Source organism: Gorilla gorilla, chromosome 4, assembly GCF_029281585.2.
Source record: "Gorilla gorilla gorilla isolate KB3781 chromosome 4, NHGRI_mGorGor1-v2.1_pri, whole genome shotgun sequence".
Taxonomy (NCBI): Eukaryota; Metazoa; Chordata; class Mammalia; order Primates; family Hominidae; genus Gorilla; species Gorilla gorilla.
In genome coordinates, this window is record NC_073228.2 from 138,779,881 (window position 1) to 138,806,784 (window position 26,904).

Consider the following 26,904-nt stretch of genomic DNA (forward strand, 5'->3'; position numbering starts at 1 on the left):
GCTGCTTAAAGCTTGCCTTATTCCATTTTAGCAGGCCCCCCGCCAAAATACCCCAATTAGTGGTGTCATCCTCTCTATTCCAAGAATTTTCTCTTAAGACTCCCGCTCTGTGCGTTTGCTTGGGAATGCAGAGCCCTGTTCCTCATCTCCCCATTTATGCTTTCTTCATTCTAAGCCCTTTCCTATCTACTTTATGCTCGAGGTGGCTCCACCTCCACCACGAGCCAGAGCCAATGATGCTCACGGCCCCAACCATGCTTAAATAGAGATTGCCCTGCAAGGTAAATCAGTTAAAACCAACCTCTCCTGCCCTGAGTGGATAGGTAGGGTTAGGGTTGCCAGATGTCACGAAGTTACAGGATGCTCAGTTTTAAGATATATCCCTTATACTATAAGGGTTATAGTAAAAAATATTCATTATGTGAAATTCAAATATAACTGGGTATCAGGTATACTATGTGGCAACCCTAGGTAGGGGAGCACAGGTTAGGCAAGAGATTAGAAGATTTGCAGCCTCCAAAGTTTCTGCACCTCGATGGGACACTAGAACAGGAAGGCTCCTGGGCCTTTCTGGCTCTGGGAATGAAGCGTGGAAAACCCGCCTTAGGCGGGCGCAGTGCTTCAAGTAGCCAAGCTCTGACTTCCAAGGGAAGAAAGGAGGCCATGGGCCTCTGCCAGAACCCTGCTCTGCACTCTGGGGTCAGCAGAGTTTAAAACGACCTGCAACGTCTGGCGCTTAGCTCCTAAAGAGGTCTCCAGTCCAGCTCCGACGGCCAGCGGCTAGAGGCCGTCCGCCCGACTCCAAGATGGCGCCCGCCACAGCTGCCAGGTGTTAAGATGGCGGCGCGGGGCCGCGCCCGCGCTCCCAGGCTCTCCTCCCCCAGCCTTCCTCCGGCTGGCAGCACGACTCGCGTAGCCGTGCGCCGATTGCCTTTCGGCCTGGGCAGTGGTCCCGGCTGCCGGTCGACGACCGGCCCGCGTCATGCGGCTCCTCGGCTGGTGGCAAGTACTGCTGTGGGTGCTGGGACTTCCCGTCCGCGGCGTGGAGGGTGAGTGTGGGCCGGGGGCGGTGCATGAGATGATGGGGCGAGCTGAGGTCCACCCGGGCGACGCTCTGGACCTGCGCGAAGGCCGGCGGTGTGCGACTCGCCCCTTTTTGGCGTCTTCCCGGGCGCGTCTCCCCGACTTCTCTCCCCGCGCACCGCCCGCGAAAGGGGGCCGGTGGGCTGAGGGCCGGTGGACGGGATCCCGGGGGTGGTTGGGCCGCGTTCAGGCCGCCCTCAGCCCGTGGCTGGTAGCCAGGAGGGACAGTGCGGTAAGCGCTGCTGAGGCATACCCTCTGGTGATAAGCAATTTATTATTAATAACATTATATCAAATACCGACATTGTTGTGGCCGTATTAGGAGCCAGGAACTGTGCATCGTGCTTTATTTACATCATTATCCCATTTAATGCTCCCACAAACCCTGTCAGATCGGTTCCGTTTAGTGTCTCCATTTCACAGATGAAGATGCTCAGGCCCCACCTAAGTTTGCGCTTCTGATACGTGGCAGAAGCCTGTCTCTCTGACGCCAAAGCCCAGTCTGGAGTCCACGCTGCTGGACCACTGTCTTAAGGAGGCCAGTCTTGCTCAGCTCCCTGCATGAAAAACAGACGAGAAACACGGGAGACTCCCGGTAACCCCCAACTTGCCGGTAGGGAAGGCAGCCACTCTAGAGGCATGGCGAGGGTGGAGAGTGGAGGCCTTACTTTCATGCTCCTTCACCCCACTCCTCATAGTCCTGTTAAAGTCCAGACCCTCGGTCTCCCTTGTCATTTAGACCTTAACAGGAATAGGCAGATCTTTCTTTTCCCTGGGGTGTCCTGGATGGAGGCAGGACAGCAGAGAGTTGTGGAGAATGGTGAGTCATAGTAACACAATTACCATGAATGAAAGCACTCACTGTGTACCAGATGCTATGCTCAGTGCTTTACGAGCATCATCTTTTGGAATCTTTACTGTTTTGTTTTTGTTTTTTTAAGGGATGAGGGCTTGCTCTGTTGCCCAGGCGGGAGTGCAGTGGCCCATCATGGCTCGCTGCAGCCTTGAACTCCTGGGCTTAAGTGATCCTCCCACCTGTTTCCCAAAGTGCTGGGATTACAGATGTGAGCCACTGCTCCCGGTTTATGTAATTTTTATTTTTATTTTTTTTTGAGATGGAGTCTCGCTCTGTTGCCCAGGCTGGAGTGCAGTGGCGCGATCTTGGCTCACTGCAACCTCTGACTCCCGGGTTCAAGCGATTCTCGTGCCTCAGCCTCCTGAGTAGCTGGGATTACAGGTGTCTGCCACCACACTAGGCTAATTTTTGTATTTTTAGTAGAGATGATGGTCCACCATGTTGGCCACGCTGGTCTCGAACTCCTGACCTCAGGTGATCCACCCACCTCGGCCTCCCAGAGTGCTGGGATTACAGGCTTGAGCCACCGTGCCTGGCCTTAGTAATTTTTAAATGCATACGCAGTAGATGTTATCATGCTCATTTTATAGAAGTAACTTGAGACTCAGAGCCAATAAGTCGTACAGCCAGAAGTTGAGGAGCCTTGATTCAAGCCCATGTCTGCCTGACTTCAGAGCCCAACCTCTGCATTTTCACTATACTTAACTGCCAGCCTCACAGAGGAGATGGCATGGGTTGGATATCTTCTGTTTCAGCCCCTCCACCCTGCTCTGTGCCCTGTGTGGCTGTCCTGTGTGGAATAAATACCAACTGTCCTACCGTCTTGCTTCCATTGTGTTGGAATGAGGGGAGAGTGAGGTCAGGGTATTGATTCTCTCCACTCCCTCCCTGAGAAGTTATTGCAGGCTGGCTTTGCCCCCGATGGAAAGCATTGAATTCTAGAAAGCTGCCCTCTGTGTTACCCTTGATGTTTCAAGGTTCTGTGACTACTTCTGTCTCCAGACTCTTAAGGTCTATGAGTGGTAACTGGCTCCTCCTCTACTGTTACTGGCCTTGGAATTCCTTACCATTGCTTTTCATTTCTCTACACCCAGCCTACACATTAGTGGTCCCTTCATTAAACTCTCCTCAACTTGCCCAAGTTAAATGTGCTGTTTCCTGGCAGAACCCTGGCTGATTCAGGGTTCAGCTTGGGTCTTTGGTCATCATGGCCAGGCCATGAATGGGGTGAAGACAGAAGAAACTTCACCAGCTGATTTCTTCTCAGAGTAGCTGAAAATCTAAGGTTGTTTTTTTTGTTTGTTTGTTTGTTTTTTTTTTTTTCCTGCAGAGGATGCCACTGGCAGATTATGCTGGCCTCAGGTGCTGAGGCCCTGTGAGACTAAGCAACCTGGAGGTAGCAGTGCTATCCAGGTGTCTAGGAATGGAAGCAAACTCCTGGCTTCAATACCCCTATGCCACTCTTCCCTAGGCAGTCAGCTAGCAAATTCTTACTGAGCACTCATCATATGCTAAACACTGTGCTGAGCACTGGGGATCCAGTGGTGAGTTAGAGCAGCAGGCCTTTGGGGAAGGCAGCCACTAAATAACTACAAATTACTAAGAAAATTGCAAGACTGAGAAATGCATCAAGGAGAGTCGCAGGGCGTTTTTGGGAGCTGTAATGGGAGACCTCCCACCCTGGTCTGAGGGTCAGGGAATGTGTCCTTACAGAGGTGACATTTAGGGTGAGATCTGAATGAGGAGGATGAAGGATTTGGCAGGAGGAAGCTTCCCAGCAGAGAAACAGCCCTCAGGAAGGCTCTAAGGCAGGTGGGGATAGGAGGAGTGTAAATGATCAGGGACTAGAGGGATCTGATGGCCACAGGTGAGAGTGCAGACAGAGGCCACATTGGGGCCTGGTAGCTCTGCTACAGAATGCAGATGCATTCACAGGGTAGGGGAAGCCACTGAAAGAGTTTTAGCAGGGGAGTGACATGATCAGATATGCCTTTTATCTTTCAGTTTCACTTGTATTGCTGTGAAGGTCAGGGTCTGGAGGGGGGATAGCAGGCTGACCAGGGAGACCAGTTTAGGTGGCTATAGCAGTTGCCCAGACAAGAATTGGCTGTGGCCTTTGCTGAGAAGTGTTAGTTGGGATGGGGAAAGTAGATGGATTGTGAATGTGTTTAGCAGGTGAAATTTTTTTTTTTTTTTTTTTTTTTTTTTTGAGAAGGAGTCTTGCTCTTGTCACCCAGGCTGGAGTGCAGTGGCACCATCTTGGCTCACTGCAACCTCCACCTCCTGGGTTCAAATGATTCTCCTGCCTCAGCCTCCTGAGTAGCTGGGATTACAGGCATGCGCCACCATGCCTGGCTAATTTTTTTTTTTTTTTTTTTTTGAGATGGAGTTTTGCTCTTGTTGCTCAGGCTGGAGCAATGGTGTGATCTTGGCTCATTGCAACCTCTGCCTCCCGGGTTCAAGCGATTCTCCTGTCTCAGCTTCCTGAGTAGCTGGGATTACAGGCACCCGTCACTACACCCCAGCTAATTTTTGGTATTTTTAGTAGAGATGGGGTTTCGCCATGTTGGCCAGGCTGGTCTCGAACTCCTGACCTCAGGTGATCTGCCCGCCTTGGCCTCCCAAAGTGCTGGGATTACAGGCGTGAGCCACCGCGCCTGGCCTAATTTTTGTATTTTTTAGTAGAGATGGGGTTTCACCATGTTGGCCAGGCTGGTCTTGAATTCCTGACCTCAAGTAATCTGCCCGCCTTGGCCTCCCAAAGTGTTAGGATTACAGGTATGAACCAGCAAGCCCAGTGTGCAGGTTAATTAATAGAACTTAGTTATTGTGCCTTTCCATCTCTTTGAATTGTAAACACCACTCATCATCATCATCATCATCACCACAGCCATTTATGGAGTGTTTAACCTGTGGCAGGGACCATACACATCTTTTCTCATTTAATCTTCACAGTAGCCTCATAATTTTCTACATTTTGGTGGTATTGTCTCCATTTGCTAAATGAGCACACAGTATTGCCTATGGAAAATATGGATTGCTGTCCCTCCAACCCTTGACTGTTTTTGGTCCCTCCTCATTTGGCTTTCCTGCCAGAAGCCATTGTGAAAACACCTGCAGCTGGTAAAGAGCCTTCTGAGAAAAGCTGGAAGGGTGTGAAGGTGCTGACCTAGGCTAGGGCTCCCTGGCAGAATTGGCATGGTGCCCTCACACTTGTCCTTCAGACAACTTCTTTGCTGCCAGTGATGCAATAATTATCACTTTATGTATAGCTCAAACTGCAGTCTCTTAAAAGGCACATTACCAGTCGGGTGCAGTGGCTCATGCCTGTAATCCCAGCACACTGGGAGGCCAAGGTGGCTGGATCATTTGAGGCCAGAAGTTTGAGACCAGCCTGGCCAACATGGTGAAACCCCATCTCTACTAAAAATAAAAAAAGTAGCCAGGTGTGGTGGTGCGCATCTGTAATCCCAGCTATTTGGGAGGCTAAGGCAGGAGAATTGCTTGAACCCAGGAGATGGAGGCTGTAGTGAGCTGAGATCGTGCCACTGCACTCCAACCCAGGCAACAGAGCAAGACTCTGTCTCAAAGAAAAAAAAGAACAAAGGCACATTACCAAGGGAGGGTTCAATGACTGTCACATAGTATGACATTTTTATCTTCGTGTGGAATAATTCAGTGTTTCTTTTCTTCCTAATTCCTAAATGAAAACATTGGTACCTGAAGGCATAAGATTTTTTTGTTCCTAATCTGTACTGTGTGCTTAAATATTTTTACAATGTGCAGGGGGATGGAGGGGACAACACTCTTGAACTTAAAATACCAGCTCCATGCACCACTTACACTCCCTTTTGATTTCGTGCAGGGGCTATCTGAGGGTCATCAGAGAGAACCAGATTAAAATTTGTGCCCTGATTTTTTTATCCTGAGGTTCTTCGTTTTGGCATTCTTCATTTACTTGTGGAACCTAGAATGTTGATTAGGTAGCAAGAGCAAATCTCTGAAGAGCTGTGGTGTTTGGGAGTAGGGTTGGACCCCAAACCTGGCATCCTTTCTTTTCCAGACTCTTAGCCTCTCTAGCTTCATTTCCTGCTTTGTCTTGTGGCTGACACAGAAAACATGTGTGTTTGTTTTTTCTTCTGATCATACAGGCAATACACACTCATTAACCAAAGGCTATAGAAATAAAAGGCTATAGAAATACCGCCAGTGTGATCCGGCCCCTCCACTAATTTGGCAAAGCTCCCTTCCCAGGCACCCAGCTGCTTCTCTGGATTGTAGTCACAGAAGTGCTTGACCTTCTGCTAAAGACTCACTTTGCCGCCCAAGCCTTAAATTCTGTCCTATGTAACCTCCATTGCCACCTCTCCCTTCTTACCTGCCCTTTTTTTTTGGATACAGAGCCTCGCTCTGTCACCCAGGCTGGAGTGCAGTGGCGTGATTCTCGGCTCACTGCAGCCTCTGCCTCCCAGGTTCAAGTGATTCTCCCGCCTCAGCCTCCCAAGTAGCTGGGATTACCGGTGCATGCCGCCACATCTGGCTAATTTTTGTATTTTTAGTACAGACGGGGTTTCAACATGTTGGCCAAGCTGGTCTCGAACTCCTGACCTCAAGGGATCCACCCTCCTTGGCCTCCCAAAGTACTGGGATTACAGGTGTGAGCCACGCGCCCAGCCCCTTCTTACCTGCTTTCTCATCAGCTTTATGTATCCTCAAATTGCTCCTATGTTCCAAATACCAAAATAGAAAACTCCCTTAGTCTTCCTTGCCTGTAGCGAGTCTACCCTACCTTCCTCGCCCCCTTTATAGCTAGATTTTTGGAAAGAATTGTGTATATTTATCCATGTAGTTACCATTTTGGTTTCTCTATTTCTTTATGTGGATCCATATTTCCATCTGTTAACATTTTTCTTCTGCCTGAAGGAGTTCCTTGAAGATTTTTGTCATGTGGGTTCACTGGTAATGAATTCTTTTAGCTTTTGTATGTCTGAAGAAGTGAAGAAGTATTTATTTCACTTTTTTTTTTTTTTTTTTGAGATGGAGTCTCGCTCTGTAGCCCAGGCTGGAGTGCAGTGGCGCTATCTCAGGTCACTGCAACCTCCACCTCCTGGGTTCAAGCGATTATCTTGCCTCGGCCTCCCTAGTAGCTGGGATTACAGGCGCCCACTACCATGCCAGGCTAATTTTTTTTTTTTGTATTTTTGGTAGATACAGGGTTTCACCATGTTGGCTAGGCTGTTCTGGAACTCCTGACCTCAAGTCATCCACCTGCCTCGGTCTCCCAAAGTGCTGGGATTACAGGCGTGAGCCACCATGCCCAGCCAAAATAATTTTTTTTTTTTTTGAGATGGAGTCGCACTCTTGCTTGCTTTGTTTCCAGTGAGAAACCTGTTGTTATCCTTTGTTCCTCTCTACATGATGTTTTGTTTTTTTTCCTCTGGCTGCTTTAAAGATTTTTTTCTTTGTCACTGGTTTTGAGCAATTTGATTGTGATGTGCTTTGTTGTAGTTCATTGAGTTTGGGTTTTGTTGAGCTTCTTGGATCTATGGATTTATAGTTTTCACCAAGTTTGGAAAGTTTTTGGCTATAATTTCTTCAAATATTTTTCTGTTCCTCCACTCTCTTCTCTTGCCAGTACTCCAGTTACTACTGTACATTAGACCACTTGAAATTGTCCTACGGCCCACTGATGCTCTTAATTTCTTTCCATTTTTTTTTTTTCTGTGTGTTTCATTTTGGATAGGTTCTATTGCTATCTTCAAGTTGACTATTTTCTTCTGTATTGTCTACTTTGCCATTATTCTCATACAGTGCAATTTTCATCTCAGACATTGTAGTTATTATAATTTACATCTTTAAAAGTACGATTTGGGCTGGGTGCGGTGGCTCATGCCTGTAATCCCAGAATTTGGGAGGCTGAGGCGGGCAGATTACTTGAGGCCAGGAGTTTGAAACCAGCCTGGCCAACATGGCAAAACCCCGTCTCTAGCAAAAATACAAAATAATTAGGCTGGGCATGGTGGCTCACGCCTGTAATCCCAGCACTTTGGGAGGCCAAGGCGGGTGGATCACGAGGTCAGGAGTTCAAGACCAGCCTGGCCAACATGATGAAACCCCGTCTCTACTAAAAATACAAAAATTAGCTGGGCATGGTGGCACATGCCTGTAATCCCAGCTATTCGGGAGGCTGAGGCAGGAGAATTCCTTGAACCGGAACCCAGAAGGAGGAGGTAGCAGTGAGTGAGATCGTGCCACTGCACTCCAGCCTGTGCTACAGAGCAAGACTCTGTCTCAATAAAAAACAAAAAATTAGCCGGGTGCAGTGGCTCATGCCTGTAATCCTAGCTGCTTGGGAGGCTGAGGTGGTAGAATCGCTTGAACCCAGGAGGTGGTTGTGCCACTGCACTCCAGCCTGGGTGACAGAGCGAGACCCTGTCTCAAAAAAAAAAAAAAAAAAGAAAAGAAAAAGGCTAGGCCTGGTGGCTCGGTGGCTCACACCTGTAATCCCAGCACTTTGGGAGGCTGAGGCAGGCAGATCACTTGGGGCCAGGAGTTTGAGACCAGCCTGACCAATATGGCGAAACCCCATCTCTACTAAAAAAATACAAAAATTAGCTGGGTGTGGTGGTGGGTGCCTGTAATCCCAGCTACTCAGGAAGCTGAGGCAGGAGAATTGCTTGAACCTGGGAGGTGGAGGTTGCAGTGAGCCGAGATCGTGCCACTGCACTCAGCCTGGGCAATAAAGGGAGACTCCATCTCAAAAAAAAAAAAAGGAAAGAAAGCCAGGCGCGGTGGCTCATGCTTGCAATCCCAGCACTTTGGGATGCCGAGGCGGGAGGATCACCCGAGGTCAGGAGTTCGAGACCAGCCTGGCCAACATGGCGAAACCTCATCTCTACTAAAAAATACAAAAATTAGTCAGGTGTGGTGGCGGGCACCTATAATCCCAGCTACTTGGGAGGCTGAGGCAGGAGAATTGCTTGAACCTGGGAGGTGGAGGCTGCAGTGAGCTGAGATTGCGCCACTGCACTCCAACTTGGACGATAGAGCAAGACTCAGTTTCAAAAAGAAGAAAAAAAAGGGTGCAATTTGATCTTTTTTTTTCCCGAGACAGAGTTTTGCTCTTGTTGCCCAGGCTGGAGTGCAATGGCACTATCCCGGCTCACCACAACCTCTGCCTCCTGAGTTCAAGTGATTCTCCTGCCTCAGCCTCCTGAAAAGCTGGGATTACAGGCATGCGCCACCACGCCAGGCTAATTTTGTATTTTTAGTAGAGATGGGGTTTCTCCATGTTGGTCAGGCTGGTCTCGAACTCCCGACCTCAGGTGATCTACCCGCCTCAGCCTCCCAAAGTGCTGAGATTACAGGTGTGAGCCACCGAGCCCGGCCTATTTGATCGTTTTTATTTTTATTTAGTTGTTTTTTTGAGACAGGGTCTCACTCTTTCGCCCAGGCTGGAGTGCGATGGCTTGATCTCGGCTCACTGCAACCTCTGCCTCCCAGGTCGATTTGATATTTTTTAATATCTTACATCTTGATATCTACTTTACTTTTTGAATGCAATACAGTTACAATTATTGTTTTAATATCCTTGTCTGCTAATTCTGACATGGGTGCAAGTTCTGGCTCAGTGTGGCTTGATTGATTATTCTAATTATGTGTCCTATTTTCCTGCTTCCTTATATGTCTGATAATTTTTTATTGGATGTCGGACATGAATTTTACTTTGTTGAATGCTGGATATTTTAGATTCCCTATACATATTCCTTTTTTTTTTTTTTTCTGAGATGGAATTTCTCTCTTGTTGCCCAGGCTGGAGTGCAGTGGCACGATCTCGGCTCATTGCAACCTCCACCTCCTGGGTTCAAGTGATTCTCCTGCCTCAGCCTACCGAGTAGCTAAAATTACAGGTGCCCACCACCATGCATGGCTAATTTTTATATTTTAATAGAGACAGGGTTTCACCGTGTTGGTCAGGCTGGTCTCAAACTTCTGACCTCAGGTGATCCACCCACCTCGGCCTTCCAAATTGCTGGGATTACAGGCGTGAGCCACTGCACCTGGCCCCGTATATATATTCTTGAGCTTTGTTCTGGGGTACAATGAAGTTACTTGAGAACAGCTTGATTCTTTCAGGTTTTGCTTTTAAGCAAGCAAGCTGTTATTTTCTTTAGGGTTAATAGTGTCCCACTACTGAGGCAGGTCCTTTTGTATACTCTACTTAATACCCTGTGAATTATGAAGTTTTTCAGTCTAGCTGGTAAGAAGAGGTACTATTCCCTGCTCTGTGTGAATGTTGGGTACTGTTCCTTCTCATCCTTTCTGGTAGTTCTTTCTCTGGCACTGGGTAGTTTACTCACATGCATGTGATGACCAGTACCCTGCTGTATACTTGTGGGGGCCTCTGCAGATCTCTGGAGTCCCCTCTCTAGGTAGCTCCTCTCATCTGCAGTATTCTGTCTTGCAAACTATGGCTTCTTGGTCTCCTTGGACTCTTAGCTCCATCTCTTCAACTGGGAGAGTCTGCTGGGCTCTGCCTGGATTTCCCCTCCCTGAGCCACAGTGGGAACGCCATCAAGGCAGTAAGTTGGAGCAGTTGTAGGGTTCTCTTCATTTGTCGCCTGTTTCTCGGATGTCACTATCCTCTGTTGCCTGATAACTGATTTCCTGAAACTGTTGTTTTATATATATTATCTGTTTATTTGGTTGTTTCAGTAGGTAAGGTAAATCTGGTTCTTGTTACTCCATCTTGGCCAGAAGCAGAATTCCCAGATAATGTTTTTGAATCTCTGAATGAATCCACAGAGCTCTATGCCCTAGTGTGAGGTAGATCAGTAGGGTAACTGTAGTCCATAATAGCCTATTGTATATTTTAAAATAGCTAGAAGAGAAGAATTTGAATGATTCTAGCATGAAGAAAAGACAAATATTTAAGGTGATGGATATCCCAAATACATTGATCTGATCTTTACAAATTGCATGAATATATTGATTATCACATGTGCTTTGTGATTATCACATGTACATCTGTTATGCATCAGCAACAACAAAAAGCTCTACAGGGATATTCTTTGAAATCTTATACAAATGTGCATACCTGAGGAAGCCCCCAGACCTTCCCAACTTTGAAGTCAGTTGGTCACTGACACTCCAGTGACATGCTGTTGGCACGCAGAGCTCATCACCCAGCCGGTGGTTTCCTAACCACATGATGAGCTTTCGTGAGGGCTGCTGGCCTCACTGGTTTCTGCTGGTTGGTGCCTGGCACAAAGTCTGGCAGCTGGTGTTGAGTTGATGAGTTGGAGGGCAGGAGGCATTGCTACGGAGGTGAGTGGAGTTGGGTAAATAGATGTACGAGACTACCTGGGACTCTTCCCTTATCTGAGCATTATGCTCAAGACCCACCTTCTAGCTCCAAAGTGGGAGAAAGTTCTCTTCTTCCTCCTGCTGCTGCCTCTGCACTGCCGAGCCCGTCTCCCAGCACTCCCAAGGGCAGCAGCCCAAGGGTGGCAGGCAGGAGAGCAGAGTCCAGCTGTCAGAGGCCACCTCAGGAAGGAGCTGCTGTGTGGCTTGAACAGTGTTCTTCAGGCAGTGTGGCTCAGCATGTCCGAGGTATCATGGCAGGGAGCCTATGGCTCGTTCTGGAGTAGCAGCCAGAAAACTTTGCTCCCAGACTTGGCTTTGCTGCTTACTATCTGTGTACCATCGGACACTGTGCTGAGCCTCTCTGTGCCTTGCCTCGTTACCTGTTCAGTGGTCTTGGTAACCCTTGTCTTGCCCATCTCACAGGACTGTTATAATGTGTGCAAAGATGCTTTGTTCTAGTAGAATCTTGCATAAAACCATGATCCTTTTCTTGGATATTATCAAACAAGTGAAACTCTTATCAAAAAATGAAAGTGTTTATATTCTATTTTCCTAATTAGATATCTGAACTGGAATGTTTTTGGTTATAATCCACATGCCAAGCAGCAAGTTTAGGGCAGAGCTGTGTGTTTGTCTATTATTTGACATTTATTTTGTTTGTTTGTTTGTTTTTTGAGAGATGGAGTCTTGCTCTGTCGCCCAGACTGGAGTGCAGTGGCGCAGTCTTGGCTCACTGCAACCTCTGCCTCCTAGGTTCCAGCAATCCTCTTGCCTCAGCCTCCCTAGTAGCTGGGATTACAGGTGCCTGCCACCATGCCCGGCTAATTTTTATATTTTTAATAGAGACAGGGTTTCACCATGTTGGCCAGGCTAGTCTTGAACTCCTGACCTCAAGTGATCCACCTGACTTGGGGCCTCCCAAGGTGCTAGAATTACAGGCGTGAGCCACCGTGCCCAGCCTTCTTTGACATTCATTAATTTATTAATAGTACCTGCTTGTGACCTTCTTCCTAACCTGGGAAATGGGGAGTAGCGCTCTGATAGTTTAATGAAAGGAGACCTTTTTGTCTCCAGAGGGGAAAATTTCGTGTTAGAGGGGAACTGTAATTCTTTGGGGTTCATTTGTTTTGAAGTCAAATATGACTCTGAATGTGCTGGCATGTTTTAGTTGCAGAGGAAAGTGGTCGCTTATGGTCAGAGGAGCAGCCTGCTCACCCTCTCCAGGTGGGGGCTGTGTACCTGGGTGAGGAGGAGCTCCTGCATGACCCGATGGGCCAGGACAGGGCAGCAGAAGAGGCCAATGCGGTGCTGGGGCTGGACACCCAAGGCGATCACATGGTGATGCTGTCTGTGATTCCTGGGGAAGCTGAGGACAAAGTGAGTTCAGAGCCTAGCGGCGGCACCTGTGGCGCTGGAGGAGCGGAGGACTCAAGGTGCAGCGTACGAGAGAGCCTTTTCTCTCTGGATGGCGCTGGAGCACACTTCCCTGACAGAGAAGAGGAGTATTACACAGAGCCAGAAGTGGTGGAATCTGACGCAGCCCCGACAGAGGACTCCAATAACACTGAAAGTCTGAAATCCCCAAAGGTGAACTGTGAGGAGAGAAACATTACAGGATTAGAAAATTTCACTCTGAAAATTTTAAATATGTCACAGGTAAGGAAAAATTATTTAGTGCTTTTCTCCTTTTCAGTACATTTATTTTATGATTAATACCCTATCAACTTTGAAATGGAAAATCATGATCTTGATCATATTGTAAGCGAGATAGCATTTAATGGCTGCTTCAGTGAAAATCAACTTTGCCCTCTGTGATGTTTATAGGGAGACGAGGAAATATAACTAGTGTTGATTATGCTTTTCAGATGGCCTAAACCTAGTTATCCTTGGGCCAGTCTCACCACCAAACCTCACGATAGAAATCCCAGTGGACAGATAGTTGCTTGGCACCAAAATCATAGCATTTTTCCTTTTGAGACAGAGTTTTGCTCTTGTCACCTAGGCTGGAGTGCAATGGCATGATCTCGGCTCACTGCAACCTCCGCCTCCTGAGTTCAAATGATTTTCCTGCCTCAGTCTCCCGTGTAGCTGGGATTACAGGCATGCACTACCATGCCTGGCTAATTTTGTATTTTTAGTAGAAATGGGTTTCACCATGTTGGCCAGGCTGGTCTCAAACTCCTGACTTCAGGTAGTCCACCCGCCTCGGCCTCCCAAAGTGCTGGGATTACAGGTGTGAGCCACCGTGCCCGGCTATTTTTCTTCTTCCAAATGAAGTATTTATTTATTACAGAGGCAATTTAAACATACCTGGATTACTAAAATTATAATTTACCATTATTTAGACTAGTAATGCCCCTGGAAAATATGTTATATTGATGAAAAGTTTCTCTTTCATCAATGACTGACAATTTCTGTGGGGTGGTTCAGAAAACAGAAGGGTAGGATGCATTCACACTGCTTATGTAAGAGAGGTAAATCCTGACTCTAAGAGCTGTGACTGTTGTCAATGAGGGCACAGCACCTTTAGTGCACATAGCTCCTCCAAGGGCAGTGCTCGGCGCTGGCTTTGCATCCACTCCTGAGTGCCTGTAGATGCTGTGGTCTGTGGAACTCCCACAGGTGTCACTCACATGACTGGGAGAGAGCAGTTTAAACAGTCTGAGTTATGGATTAAACAGGTGGTGGCAGGGACGGTGTACCCTTTTTCTTTTTTTGACACAGAGTCTCACTCTGTCACCCAGGCTGGAGTGCAATGGGATGATCTGGGTTCACTGCAACCTCTGCCTCCCAGGTTCAAGTGGTTCTCCTGCCTCAGCCTCCCGAGTAGCTGGGATTACGGCACATGCCACCATGCCTGGCTAATTTTTGTATTTTTAGTGGAAACGAGGTTTTACCACGTTGGCCAGGCTGGTCTCAAATTCCCGACCTCAACTGATTTGCCCGCTTTGGCCTCCCAGAGTGTTGGGATTACAGATGTAAGATACTGTGGCTGGCTAGGACAGTGTACTCTTGAATTGATCTAACCTTTGGCCAAACATATCGATATGACTGCTTAGTTCAGACTTAGCTCTGCTGAGATGATAGTTTGGATTTGAGATCGTAGTCCTCTAATAATTCCATTTTAGATGGTTTGAGATGCACAATTCAAAGGTGGGGGCAATTGCCCAGACCCTGTGAGTACTTAGTACAGGCATACGTCAAAGATACTACAGGTTTGGTTCCAGACCACTGTGATAAAGCAAATATCGCAGTGTAGCAAATCACGTGAATATTTTGGTTTCCCAGTGCATACAGAAGTTATACTATATTGTAGTTTATTAAGTATGCAGTAGCATTATGTTTAAAAAATGTATATACCTTAATTTAAAAATACTTTATTGCTAAAAAATGCTAACGATCATCTGAGCCTTCAGTGAGTTGTAATCTTTTTGCTGGTAGAGGGTCTTGCCTTGATGTTGATGGCTGCTGACTGATCAGGATGGTAGTTACTGAGGGTTGGGGTGGCTCTGGCAATTTCTTTGAGACAGAGTATTGCTCTGTCACCCAGGCTGGAGTGTGGTAGTGAGACCATGGCTCACTGCAGCCTTGACCTCCCAGGCTCAAGTGATCCTCCCGGCTCAGCCTCCCAAGTAGCTGGGAATACAGGCATGTGCCACCATACCTGGCTAATTTTTTTCTTTTTTTTTTTGTAGAGATGAGGTCTCACTATGTTGCATAGGCTGGTCTCAAACTCCTGGGCTCAAGTGATCCTCCTGTCTTGGCCCCCCAAAGTGTTGTGAGTCGTGAACCACCATGCCTGGCCCACAGTTTCGTTTCATTTTTCTTTTCTTTTCTTTTCTTTTCTTTTCTTTTCTCTTCTCTTCTCTTTTCTTTTCTTTCTTTTTTTTTGAGATGGAGTCTCACTCTGTCACCCAGGCGGGAGTGCAGTGGCGTGATCTCAGCTCACTGCAACCTCCATCTACCAGGTTCAAGCTAGTCTCCCACTGCAGCCTCTCGCCGAATAACTGGGATCACAGGCGTGCTCCACATGCCCAGCTAATTTTTGTATTTTTAGTAGAGACAGGGTTTCACCATGTTGGTCAGGCTGGTCTTGAACTCCTGACCTCAAGTGATCTGCCCACCTTGGCCTTCCAAAGTGCTGGGATTACAGGCATGAGCCACCACACCTGGCCTGTGGCCCACAGTTTCTTAATTCCTTTCATGAAAGAATTCTCTGTAGCATGCAATGCTGTTTGATAGCATTTTACCCACAGTAGAACTTCTTTCAAAGTTGGAGTCAATCCTCTCAAACCCTGCTGCTGCATTATCAACTAAGTTTATGGAATATTCTAAATCCTTTGTCGTCATTTCAACAATGTTCACAGCATCTTCACCAGGCGTAGATGCCATCTTAAAAACCTACTTTCTTTGCTTATCCATAAAAATCAACTCCTCATCTCTTCAAGTTTTATCATGAGATTGTAGCAATTCAGTCCTATCTTCAGACTCCACTTCTAATCCTAGTTTTCTTGCTATTTCTACCACATCCGCAGTTCCATCCTCCATTGAGGTCTTGAATTCCTCAAAGTCATCCATGAGGGTTGGAGTCAGCTTATTCCAAACGCCTATTAATGTTGATATTTTGACCACCTGCCATGAATCACAGATATTTTTAAAGTCATCTAGAATGGTAAATCCTTTCCAGAAGGTTTTAAATTTATTTTGCCCAAATCCATCAGAGGAATTGCTATCTGTGGCAACTATAGCCTTATGAAATGTATTTCTTAAATAATAAGAGTTAAAAGTTGAAATCCCTCCTTGATTCATGGGCTGCAGAATGGATGCTGTGTTAGCAGGCCTGAAAACAACATTCATCTCCTTGTGCATCTCCACCAGAACTCTTGGTTGACCAGGTGCATTGTCAACGAGTATAATATTTTGAAAGGAATCTTTTTTTCTGAGCAGTAGGTCTCAACAGTGGGCCTAAAATACTCAGGAAACCATGCTGTAAACAGATGTACTGTCATCCAGGCTTTGTTGTTCCTTTTCTAGAGCACAGGCAAAATAAATTTAGCATAATTTTTAAAGGCCCCAGGATCTTCAGAATGGGCAATGAGCAATGAGCATTGGCCCTGTGGTTGCTCATACCTGTAATCCCAGTACTTTCAGAGGCGAAGGTGGGTGGATTGCTTAAACCTAGGAGTTCCAGACCAGCCTGGGGAACATGGTGAAACCCTATCTCCACAAAAAATACAAAAACTTGCCAGGCGTGGTGGTGGGCACCAGCTACTTGGGAGGCTGAGGCAGGAGGATTGCTTGAGCCCAGAGGCTGAGGCTGCCATGAGCCATGATTGCGCCACTGTACTCCAGCCTGGGTGACAGAGCAAGACCTTGTCAAATAAATAAATAAATAAATAATAAGATTTATTGTTAAATAAATAAATAAGACCCCAGCTACACTGGCCTCTAAAAAGAGTCTGCCTGTCCTTTGAAGCCAGGCATTGACATCTCTTGTCTAGCTATGAAAGTCCTAGAAGCCACCTTATTCCAATAGAAGGCTGTCTTATCTACATGAAAATTGGTTTTTGAGTATAGCCACCTTCATCAATTCTCTTAGCTAGATGTTCTGGGTAAGTTGTTGCAGCTTCTTTTTTTTTTTTCCCCCATTGATCTTTGATGTTACTATGTTGTAGCTTCTCTATCAGCACTTGCTGCCTCACCTTGCACTTTTATGTTCTAGAGACAGCTTCTTTCTTAAACCTCATGAGCCAACCCCAGCTAATTTCAGACTTTTCCTCTGCAGTTTCCTCACCTCTCTCAGCCTTCGTAGAATTGAAGAGAGTTAGGGCCTTGCTCTGGATTTAGGCTTTGGCTTAAATGTTGTGACTGGTTTGATCGTCTATCTATAGCATTAAGATTTTCTCCATATGAGCAATAACGCTGTTTTGCTTTCTTATCATTTGCGTATTCACTGAGTAGCACTTATTTTTATTTTTAAGCATCAGAGGTCACCACACTGGATGGAGTAGCACATTAACTTCCTTTAAAAACCTTTTCTTTGCATTTATAATGTGGCTGTTTGGTGTAAGAGGCCTAGCTTTCAGCCTGTCTCCTATGTTGGCATTCGGCATGGCTTCCTCACTAAGTTTAATCAATCATTTTTGGCTTTGATTTAAAATGGGAGATGTACAACTCTTCCTTTCACTTAAACAGAGGCCACTGTAGGGTTATTAATTCACCTAATTTCAATATTGTTGTGTCTCAGGGAGAGGCCTGAGGAGAGGGAGAGAGATGGGGAATAGCTGGTCGGTGGAGCAGTCAGAACATAGACATTTATTGATAAAGTTCACTGTCTTCCATGGGTACAGTTGGTGGCGCCCCAAAACAATTACAATAGTAACATCAAAGATACTTATCATAGATCACCGTAACAGATATAATAATAATGGAAAAGTTTGAAATATTGCAAGAATTACCAAAATGTGACACAGACACAAATTGAGCACATGCTGTTGGAAAAATGGTGCTGAAAAACTTGCTGGATGCCGAGTTGCCACAAACTTTCAATCTGCAAAAAATGCAATGTCTGCAAAGTGCAATGGAGTGAAATGCAGTAAAATGAGGTATGCCTGTATTTGAAATGATGAATTATGAAAAATATTAAAATAACTTGTAATATTAGGAAAGTGCACAGGAAAGTTTAAAACTTTCTGCTTAATTCAGTAAGACTTAAAAAAAGTGAAAGTTTGTAACTTGTCATTTGATCATACTTTTTTGCTGGTTCCTGGATTCCTATGGTTCAAAATCCAAAAGGTTCCTGAGGGTTCCTTCTCTCGCTGCTCCTACCCACCCGTTCCTCTCCCTGGAGCAGCAGTGTGTCCTGTTTCTTGGGTATCCTTTCAGAAAAATGTACTTTTACTGCTAACTTTAATGCTTGTTTCTTTTACCACAGGACCTTATGGATTTTCTGAACCCAAACGGTAGTGACTGTACTCTAGTCCTGTTTTACACCCCGTGGTGCCGCTTTTCTGCCAGTTTGGCCCCTCACTTTAACTCTCTGCCCCGGGCATTTCCAGCTCTTCACTTTTTGGCACTGGATGCATCTCAGCACAGCAGGTATCTTCCATTGGTGGGGTTTACGTCCATCCTCCTGGCTGATGGTTGCAGTTATTTGGAGGTCCTAATTAGTTAAGTTAGAAGCAAAAGAGCGGGGGCATGAACTTTGTCCTGGGATTGAAGGCAAGGCAAGAGTGAATAGTGAGGATTGTCATACTCCTGAGGGAGCTGGTGGCATCACTTTATGGAGGCCCCTTAAAGAAAGTGGGCTGTTCTCTGGGTGGTGGATTTAAAGGTGGCAGGTGGTAGCACCTGATGGCAGGGGAGGGGCCAGAAGACTTTTGAGGGCCATAGCCAGACTGAAACAGCACAATTGGTATCACAGTAGGATATTCCTTTGTGACTTTAAGGCGCAGGTTAAATCCCCATCCCAGGCAGCCTAATTCCCAGCACCCCTGTTTTGTGTCTACTCAGGATTTCTTCCCTTCCTTTTCTTTTTCTTTCCTTCTTTTCCCTTTCCCTCTTTCCTTCTTTCTTTCCTGTGTACTTATTCTTGCAGTCATGTTCTGTAGTAGGCACTCGATCAAGTCATGAATTAATTTAGCTCCTTAACATGACATTTACCTTTGTTTTATATTTCTCATGTATCATTCACTGGGTTTTTATCCAGGCTGGCCTTGAACTCCTGGGCTCAAGCGATCGTCCTGACTTAACCTCCTGAGTAGTAGGACTACAGGCATGCGCCACCATGCCAGGCTGGTCTTTTTTTTTTTTTTTTTTTTTGAGGTGGAATCCCGCTCTGTCGCCCAGGCTGGAGTGCAATGGTGTGATCTAGGCTCACTGCACCCTCTGCCTCCCAGGTTCAAGTGATTCTCCTGCCTCAGCCTCCTGAGTTGCTGGGATTACAAGCACCTGCCACCATGCCCGGCTAATTTTATATTTTTAAACGGGGTTTCACCATGTTGGCCAGCCTGGTCTCGAACTCCCGACCTTGTGATCTGCCAGCCTCGGCCTCCCAAAGTGCTGGGATTACAGGCGTGAGCCACTGTGCCTGGCCCAGGTTTGTCTTTTTTAAATGTTTAGTAAAGTAAGTTACAGAGAACTTTGTTGAGATGGTATATGTTTCTCCTAAGTGCTGCGATTGTGCCTGAGTTATAAACTGTTCTTCTCTTCCAAATCAGATGCTCCTTAGTAGGTCAGCCTCAACAAGGAGGTTGTGTGTAAATAAATCTAGAACATCTGAAAAATGGTCAATTGGTGGTAAAATGAAGTTGAGTAAACTTCCATTACTCTGTACTTGAGGCCAGGTGCAGTGGCTCACACCTGTAATCCCATCACTTTGAGAGGCCAAGGTAGAAGGATCGCTTTAGCCCAAGAGTTTGAGACCAGCCTGGACAACATGGCAGAACCCCATCTCTATAAAAAAAAAAATACAAAAAATTGACTGAGGATGGTGGCACATACCTGTGGTACCCCAGCTACTTAGGAGGCTGAGGTGGGAAGATTGCCTGAGCCAGGGGAGGTCAAGGTCACAGTGAGCCATGATCCTGTCACTGCACTCCAGCCTGGGCTACAGAGTGAGACCCTGTCTCAAAAAAAAAAAAAAAAAAAATTGTATTCCACTGATTTTCATTGTGGGAATATAACTGCCAATGTTTACCTGAAACTTTTATGAAGAAAGAAATGGCTCAACAAATTAGTAATTTTCATATAGGCTTCTGGGTGATAGCTAAGTGACTGGGCCCAAGGGAGCAGACTGATTGGAAGGACAGATCACGTCAGTGTCCAGCTTTGGTGGGGCCTCCACTGCCCCCAGGCATACTCAGTGCTCTTTGGTTCTGGGTCTCACACTGTCCCTCCTGTCTCTCCCCCAACTCCCTCCCTAACCTGCTTTCTTCTTTCCTTCCTTCAGCTCCATGTTGTATCTTAATTATGGAGACTAAGGCTCTTGCTGTTATTATATGGGCTGGGACATGTTTGCTTCTTATGTTAATATTTAAGTTACAGCATGTGTACAAAAGAAAAAAATCCTGGTTATACACTATTACTATTTTACTAATGCGGAAAATTGAGGCTTAGCGAGGTTAAATAATCTGCCCAGAGTTCACATTGGTTCAGTGGCAGAACTGAGGCTTCAACCCAGAGTGTTTTGACTTGGGAGCTTATCACCGCTAGTCTGTATTATGTAAAGGTGAAATAAGCCCGCACAGTTATATTCCTTCTAAACAAGTCATCCTGCCCTAATTGTGAACCTTCTGGTGTGTTTGTTAGATCATATGCTCCCTTGTGCCAGCTTACCAAACCAATTGCCTACTGTAAGTTGATCTTTTTTGAGGGACAGGGATGGGTATTCTGAAGAGTTGGAATTTTTTTCTGTCAAATAAATTGACACAGTGTGCTTTGTCCATGAATTAGAGTTTTCTGGTCTGGTTTGTTTAGACAGGAACTTAACTAGTGGAATAATTGTGCCATTGGTAGATCCATATTATAATTGAAAGCAACTCAGATTGCAGAAAAGGAGTGCCCCCCAGCCATGACCCATAAGCAAAGAGGTCAGAAACAAATGAAAAAGCCAAAAGTTTCAAGTATCAGAAATCTCCGTAGGTCACATGCAACTTCCTCATTTATTTCTGTCTATTCTGAGATGGTAATTGTATGAGAAAGCCCTCTATTAATAATAAATTCAGGTTTTTTGACTTCTTTCTCTTGTAGCCTTTCTACCAGGTTTGGCACCGTAGCTGTTCCTAATATTTTATTGTTTCAAGGAGCTAAACCAATGGCTAGATTTAATCATACAGATCGAACACTGGAAACACTGAAAATCTTCATTTTTAATCAGACAGGTATGTGGAAGTAATGAGGAAGAAGATATTCTATTGCTGGGGGTCTGTGCCTTCTGTGGGTTCTGATCTGCTATAATCCTTAAGTGAAGGATTCAAGACTGACTTTGAGTTGTTAAAACTTCTCTTCTAATGAACTGTTATAATCCTGTTAAATACTTCCCAATCAGTATGAAGCTTAACATGAATAGGTAATTTTAATTATTATAGATACTTTTTTTTCCCCCCCTTTTTTTTTTTGAGTCTTGCTCTGTCGCCCAGGCTGGGGTGCAGTGTTGCGATCTTGGCTCACTGCAACCTCCACCTCCTGGGTTCACACCATTCTCCTGCCTCAGCCTCCCGAGTAGCTGGGACTACAGGCACCCGCCACCATACCCGGCTAATTTTTTGTATTTTTAGTAGAGACGGGGTTTCACCGTGTTAGCCAGGATGGTCTCGATCTCCTGACCTCGTGATCCGCCCACCTCGGCCTCCCAACGTGCTGGGATTACAGGCGTGAGCCACCGCACCCGGCCTTTTTTCCCTTTTTTTTTGAGGCAGAGTCTCACTCTGTTGCCCAGGCTGGAGTGCAGTGGCATGATCTCAGTTTACTGCAGCCTCCGCCTCCTAGGTTCAAGTGATTTGCGTGCCTCAGCCTCCTGAGTAGTTGGGATTACAGGCGTGTGCCCAGCTAATTTTTGTATTTTTAGTAGAGACAGGGTTTCGCCTTATTGGCCAGGCTGGTCTCGATCTCCTGGCCTCAAGTGATCCACCCGCCTTGGCCTCCCAAAGTGCTGGGACTACAGGTGTGAGCCACTGTGCCCGGTCTATTATAGATACTTTATTGTTTGATTGACTGAGACGGAGTCTCGCTCCGTCACCCAGACTGGAGTGCAGTGGCATAATCTCAGTTCACTGCAACCTCTGCCTCCTGGGTTAAAACGATTCTCCTGCCTCAGCCTTTCTAGTAGCTGGGATTATAGGTGCGCACCACCACACCTGGCTAATTTTTGTATTTTTTAGTAGAGACAGGGTTTCGCCCTGTTGGCCAGGCTGGTCTTGCACTCCTAACCTCAAGTGATCTGCCTGCCTTGGCCTCCCAGAGTGCTCAGATTACAGGTGTGAGCCACCGTACCTGGCCTATTATAGATACTTTAAAACAAGTTTTATTGAAATATAATTCACATACCATACACTTTACTTATAACTTTTAACGCACATTTTTCACTTAATATTTACACAAAGATATGCATAAGTCATGAGTGTACAGGGTGATGAACTTTCACAAAGTGAACACCCTGGGTAACCACTCTGATCAAGAAACAGAGCACTGGCTTATGCCTGTAAACCCAGGAGTTTGGGAAGCCTGTGCGGGCGGATCTCTTGAGGCCAGGAGTTCGAGACCAGCTGGCCAACATGGCGAAACCCTGTCTCTACTAAAAATACAAAAACTAGCTGGGCGTGGTGGTGGGTGCTTGTAGTCCCAGCTACTCGGGAGGCTGAGGCATGAAAATTGCTTGAGTCCAGGAGGCAGAGGCTGCAGTGAGCTGAGATAACAGTACTGCATTCCAGCCTGGTTGACAGAGTGAGACTCCGTCTCAAAAAAAAGAAAAAAAAAGAGAAACAGAACATTACCAGCCTCCCTTCAGCACCACTGCTCCTGCCTTCCCCAAAGATAAAGATAACCACAGTCTTGACTGTTTTGGACTTCATATTAATGGAGACATGCAGGATGTTTTCTTTTGTGTCTGTTTTTTTCATCCAACAGTATGCTTGTGAGATGCACCTGCATTGTCATGTATGGTTATGTTTTGTTCTTTTTCTTTGCTGCTACTGTTCCATTTATTAATCCATTTGTAGATGCTATCTTAGTTCCTTAATATTTGCCAAAACATATGGCCTTATTTTTTATTGTTTGTAAAACATTGTAAAGCGTTGTAAATTGAAAAAATTACCTCCATTGGAAAAGTTCATTCCTCTAAAGCCTCCTGTCTCAATTGTGAGCATCCCACTCTTCCCAAAGTATGCTCACTGGAAATAAATAAAAATTATAACACACATTGCATATATATTAACTTGCATATAATCATTTTAGCTAACACTAAAGAAAAAAGAGCTGAGTTGGCTGATAGGAGTAAAAGTAGGATATTACAAGGTGGTTAGCTAGTCCAAGTCTTGTCATGGATCCCTGATTGTCATTTCGATTGATGTGTGGAGAGGGAGCTATTTTGTTCAGTGCTCTAAGAAAACCTAGAACACAAATCTGGGAGTCAGAGCATCTTTGGTAATCCCTGTTTCCATTAGTGGCTTGTTGTTATAACAGTTCTTTCAGTAAATTATTAAAAGCATTTTGGGGCTGGGTGCGGTGGCTCACACCTGTGATCCCAACACTTTGGGAGGCTGAGGTGGGCGGATCAGCTGAGGTCTGGAGTTCGAGACCAGCCTGGCCAACATGGTGAAACCTCGTCTCTACTAAAAATACAAAAAAATTAGCCAGGCATGGCGGTGTGTGCCTGTAATCCCAGCTACTTGGGAGGGTGAGGCAAGAGAATCGCTCGAACCCAGGAGGCGGAGGTTGCAGTGAGCTGAGATCGCACCACTGCACTCCAGCCTGGGAGACAGAGCAGGACTTCATCACAGAAAAACAAAAAAAAGCATTTCGAATTTAGCATTACTTAACCTGTGAAAACATTCTGTAGACACCTGAGAGGAGTTTTACTAGTTACTTACTGAACTTTGGTCTCAAAAGACACCAAAATACAACTCTTATAAACACATTGACTAAGAAACTTCTGATGAGTTCACAGAAATTCTAGTGTTTTAGTTGTGAACAGCTGAATGGGTTCCTGATCCTTTGATGCAGTGGGGAGAAAGGCAACTTACAAATTACACCGATAGGCAAGTGAAATCCATCCCATATATTTATATATATACTAGTGGCAATGCTTATTTTAGGACTGCATGTCATTTTGCATACCATACATAATACTTGAGAAAAATCTGTGGTGGGTGCTTTTTCTGCCTGATTTGAAACCAGTGATTTTTCTTTCAGGTATAGAAGCCAAGAAGAATGTGGTGGTAACTCAAGCCGACCAAATAGGCCCTCTTCCGAGCACTTTGATAAAAAGCGTGGACTGGTTGCTTGTATTTTCCTTATTCTTTTTAATTAGTTTTATTATGTATGCTACCGTTCGAACTGAGAGTATTCGGTGGCTAATTCCAGGACAAGAGCAGGAACATGTGGAGTAGTGATGGTCTGAAAGAAGTTGGAAAGAGGAACTTCAATCCTTCGTTTCAGAAATTAGTGCTACAGTTTCATACATTTTCTCCAGTGACGTGTTGACTTGAAACTTCAGGCAGATTAAAAGAATCATTTGTTGAACAACTGAATGTATGAAAAAATTATAAACTGGTGTTTTAACTAGTATTGCAATAAGCAAATGCAAAAATATTCAATAGATGCACTATTCTTGTTTTTACTGCATGAACGTAATCCAGTATTTGAAAAGTAATCCAGTTTGAAATGTGAAGACGTATTCCGGTAGAATAGTGAGTAGAATGACATGCTTACTATACAGAAGGCAAAAATAGGACTCTCAGATAATAGTTTAAGGAAACCCTTGATTCCTTATATATGTTTAAGAAGGTTAGTTTTCTGTTTCTTTGCAGTTTTTCTTCTAGAGTCCATAGCAGGAAAGTATGTAACCAGAATTGGTTAGTGTGACCCCCTCAAGTAGCAAGTGATGGAAAATAAGAGTCAAATACCTTGATGTTTGTGATCTCTACTTTCACTCAAAAAATTTGAAGTGTTTTAAGTTGTTTCTGGGTAAGGGAGATGTTAGGAGAAAGGAAATGCTGTAACTAAAGCTCAATTATTATCAGTTCTATGCTAATGTATACATTTTAATCATAGTTATCTAAGCAGCATGTATTAATTGAACCTTAAAATGTTCCCAGCAGGCTGGGCGCAGTGGCTCACGCCTGTAATCCCAGCACTTTGGGGGGCCAAGGCGGGAGGATCACTTGAGGTTAGGACTTTTGAGACCAGCCTGGCCAACTTGGTGAAACCCTGTCTCTACTAAAAATACAAAAAATTAGCTGGGCGTGGTGGCGGGCACCTGTAATCCCAGCTACTTGGGAAGCTGAGGCATGAGAATCACTTGAACCCGGGAGGCAGAGATTGCAGTGAGCTGAGATCACGCCACTGCACTCCACCCTGTGCAACCAGAGCGAAACTCCATCTCAAAAACAAACAAAAAGAAGTATTGAAGTGTAAAACACTGTTCTTGCCCACAAGTTGATTCTAGTCTAGTTCAAGACACATTTAGTAAAGAGACAACATGTAATTTAAACAAACTTTTTTTTTTTTTTTTAGACAAAGTCTCGCTCTGTCACCTAGGCTGGGGTGCAATGGTGCAATCTTGGCTCACTGCAACCTCTGCTTCCCGGGTTCAAGCGATTCTCCAGCCTCAGCCTCCCGAGTAGCTGGGACTATGGGCCTGTGCCATCACACCAGGCTAATTTTTCTATTTTTAGTAGAGATGGGGTTTTGCCATGTTGGCCAGGCTGGTCTCAAACTCCTGACTTCAGGTGATCCACCCGCCTCAGCCTCCCAAAGTGTTGGGATTACAGGTGTGAGCCACTGCGCCTGGCCTAAACAAACTTTTTGAAAAGCTGTTTCTAAAAGATTCCTTAAATTCAGATATGACAGCTAATTACCTCATCATAAATTACTTTTATACTAATTGTTTCCAGGGTTTTAGAGTAGTTGAATGTTTATTTCATAAGGCACCCTAAATTCTATAGAAATAAAACCTCAGATGAGTCTCCTTCTTAGAGTGTTAGAATGAATGGGAGTTTACAACTTTTATGTGTCATGTTTCCAACAGCTGTGTTTGGGGTGGTCACTGGCAGGAGGGGACCATATCTCAGAATGGCACATTATTTCTATTTTACACATGAGCAAATTGAGGCATAGAGAGTTAGATAACTTGCCCAGGTTACACAGATTGTAAGTTGATGAAGCTGGGATTTGAATCTTCACATGTGTGTACTTATAAATTCAAATGTAAGGAAAACTCTAGTGAGTCCACCTCTTATATTGAGTTATTACTGTGTGAGTGCCAAGTACTGTTTTAGATGCGTTACATATACTATTTTGTTTAATATCCTTATTTTAAAGAATAAACTAGCTTGGTGCAGTAGCTCATGCCTGTAATCCCAGGACTTTGGGAAGCTGAGGCAGGTGGATTGCTTGAGTCTCAGGAGTTCGAGACCAGGCTGGTTAACATGGCGAAACCCCGTCTTTACTAAAAGTACAAAAAATTAGCTGGGCGTGGTGGTGCGTCCCGGTAGTCCCAGCTACTCGGGGTGCTGAGGTGGGAGAATCACCTGAGCCCAGGAGGTTGAGGCTGCAGTGAGCTGTAATCACGCCACTGCGCTCCAGCTTAGGCAATCAGAGTGAGACCCTGTCTCAAAGCAAAAGAAAAAACCTGAGGCTCTCAATAACTTGCTTTCGTTCATGCAGCTTCCAGTGGCTGGAACCAGGCTTTAAATTTACTCCAAAACCTTTATGTGGGATGGCACCCTGCCCTGCCTTTGCACCATGGCCCAGCTACATGGGGTTCCCCTGGAGGGAAATGTGGAGCAGAGCCATTCCCTGGAGAGGAGGTTCAAGTATAGAGAGGATCAGCCTCAAAACACTGGTGCTGCCAGGTGCGGGGGCTCATGGCTGGAATCCTG

At 45.4% G+C, this 26,904-nt stretch overlaps 1 protein-coding gene across 1 annotated transcript; it reads left to right on the forward strand.

Annotated features, from left to right (window-relative positions):
• The first annotated feature begins 318 nt into the window (after positions 1-318).
• Positions 319-26,000, forward strand: TXNDC15 (thioredoxin domain containing 15). Its single transcript, XM_004042532.5, has 5 exons — positions 319-1,049; positions 12,474-12,961; positions 18,240-18,403; positions 21,056-21,186; positions 24,215-26,000. Exons 1-5 carry the CDS (start codon positions 983-985, stop codon positions 24,409-24,411), a joined length of 1,047 nt encoding a protein of 348 aa, XP_004042580.3. The 5' UTR covers positions 319-982; the 3' UTR covers positions 24,412-26,000.
• The last annotated feature ends 904 nt before the right edge of the window (positions 26,001-26,904 follow it).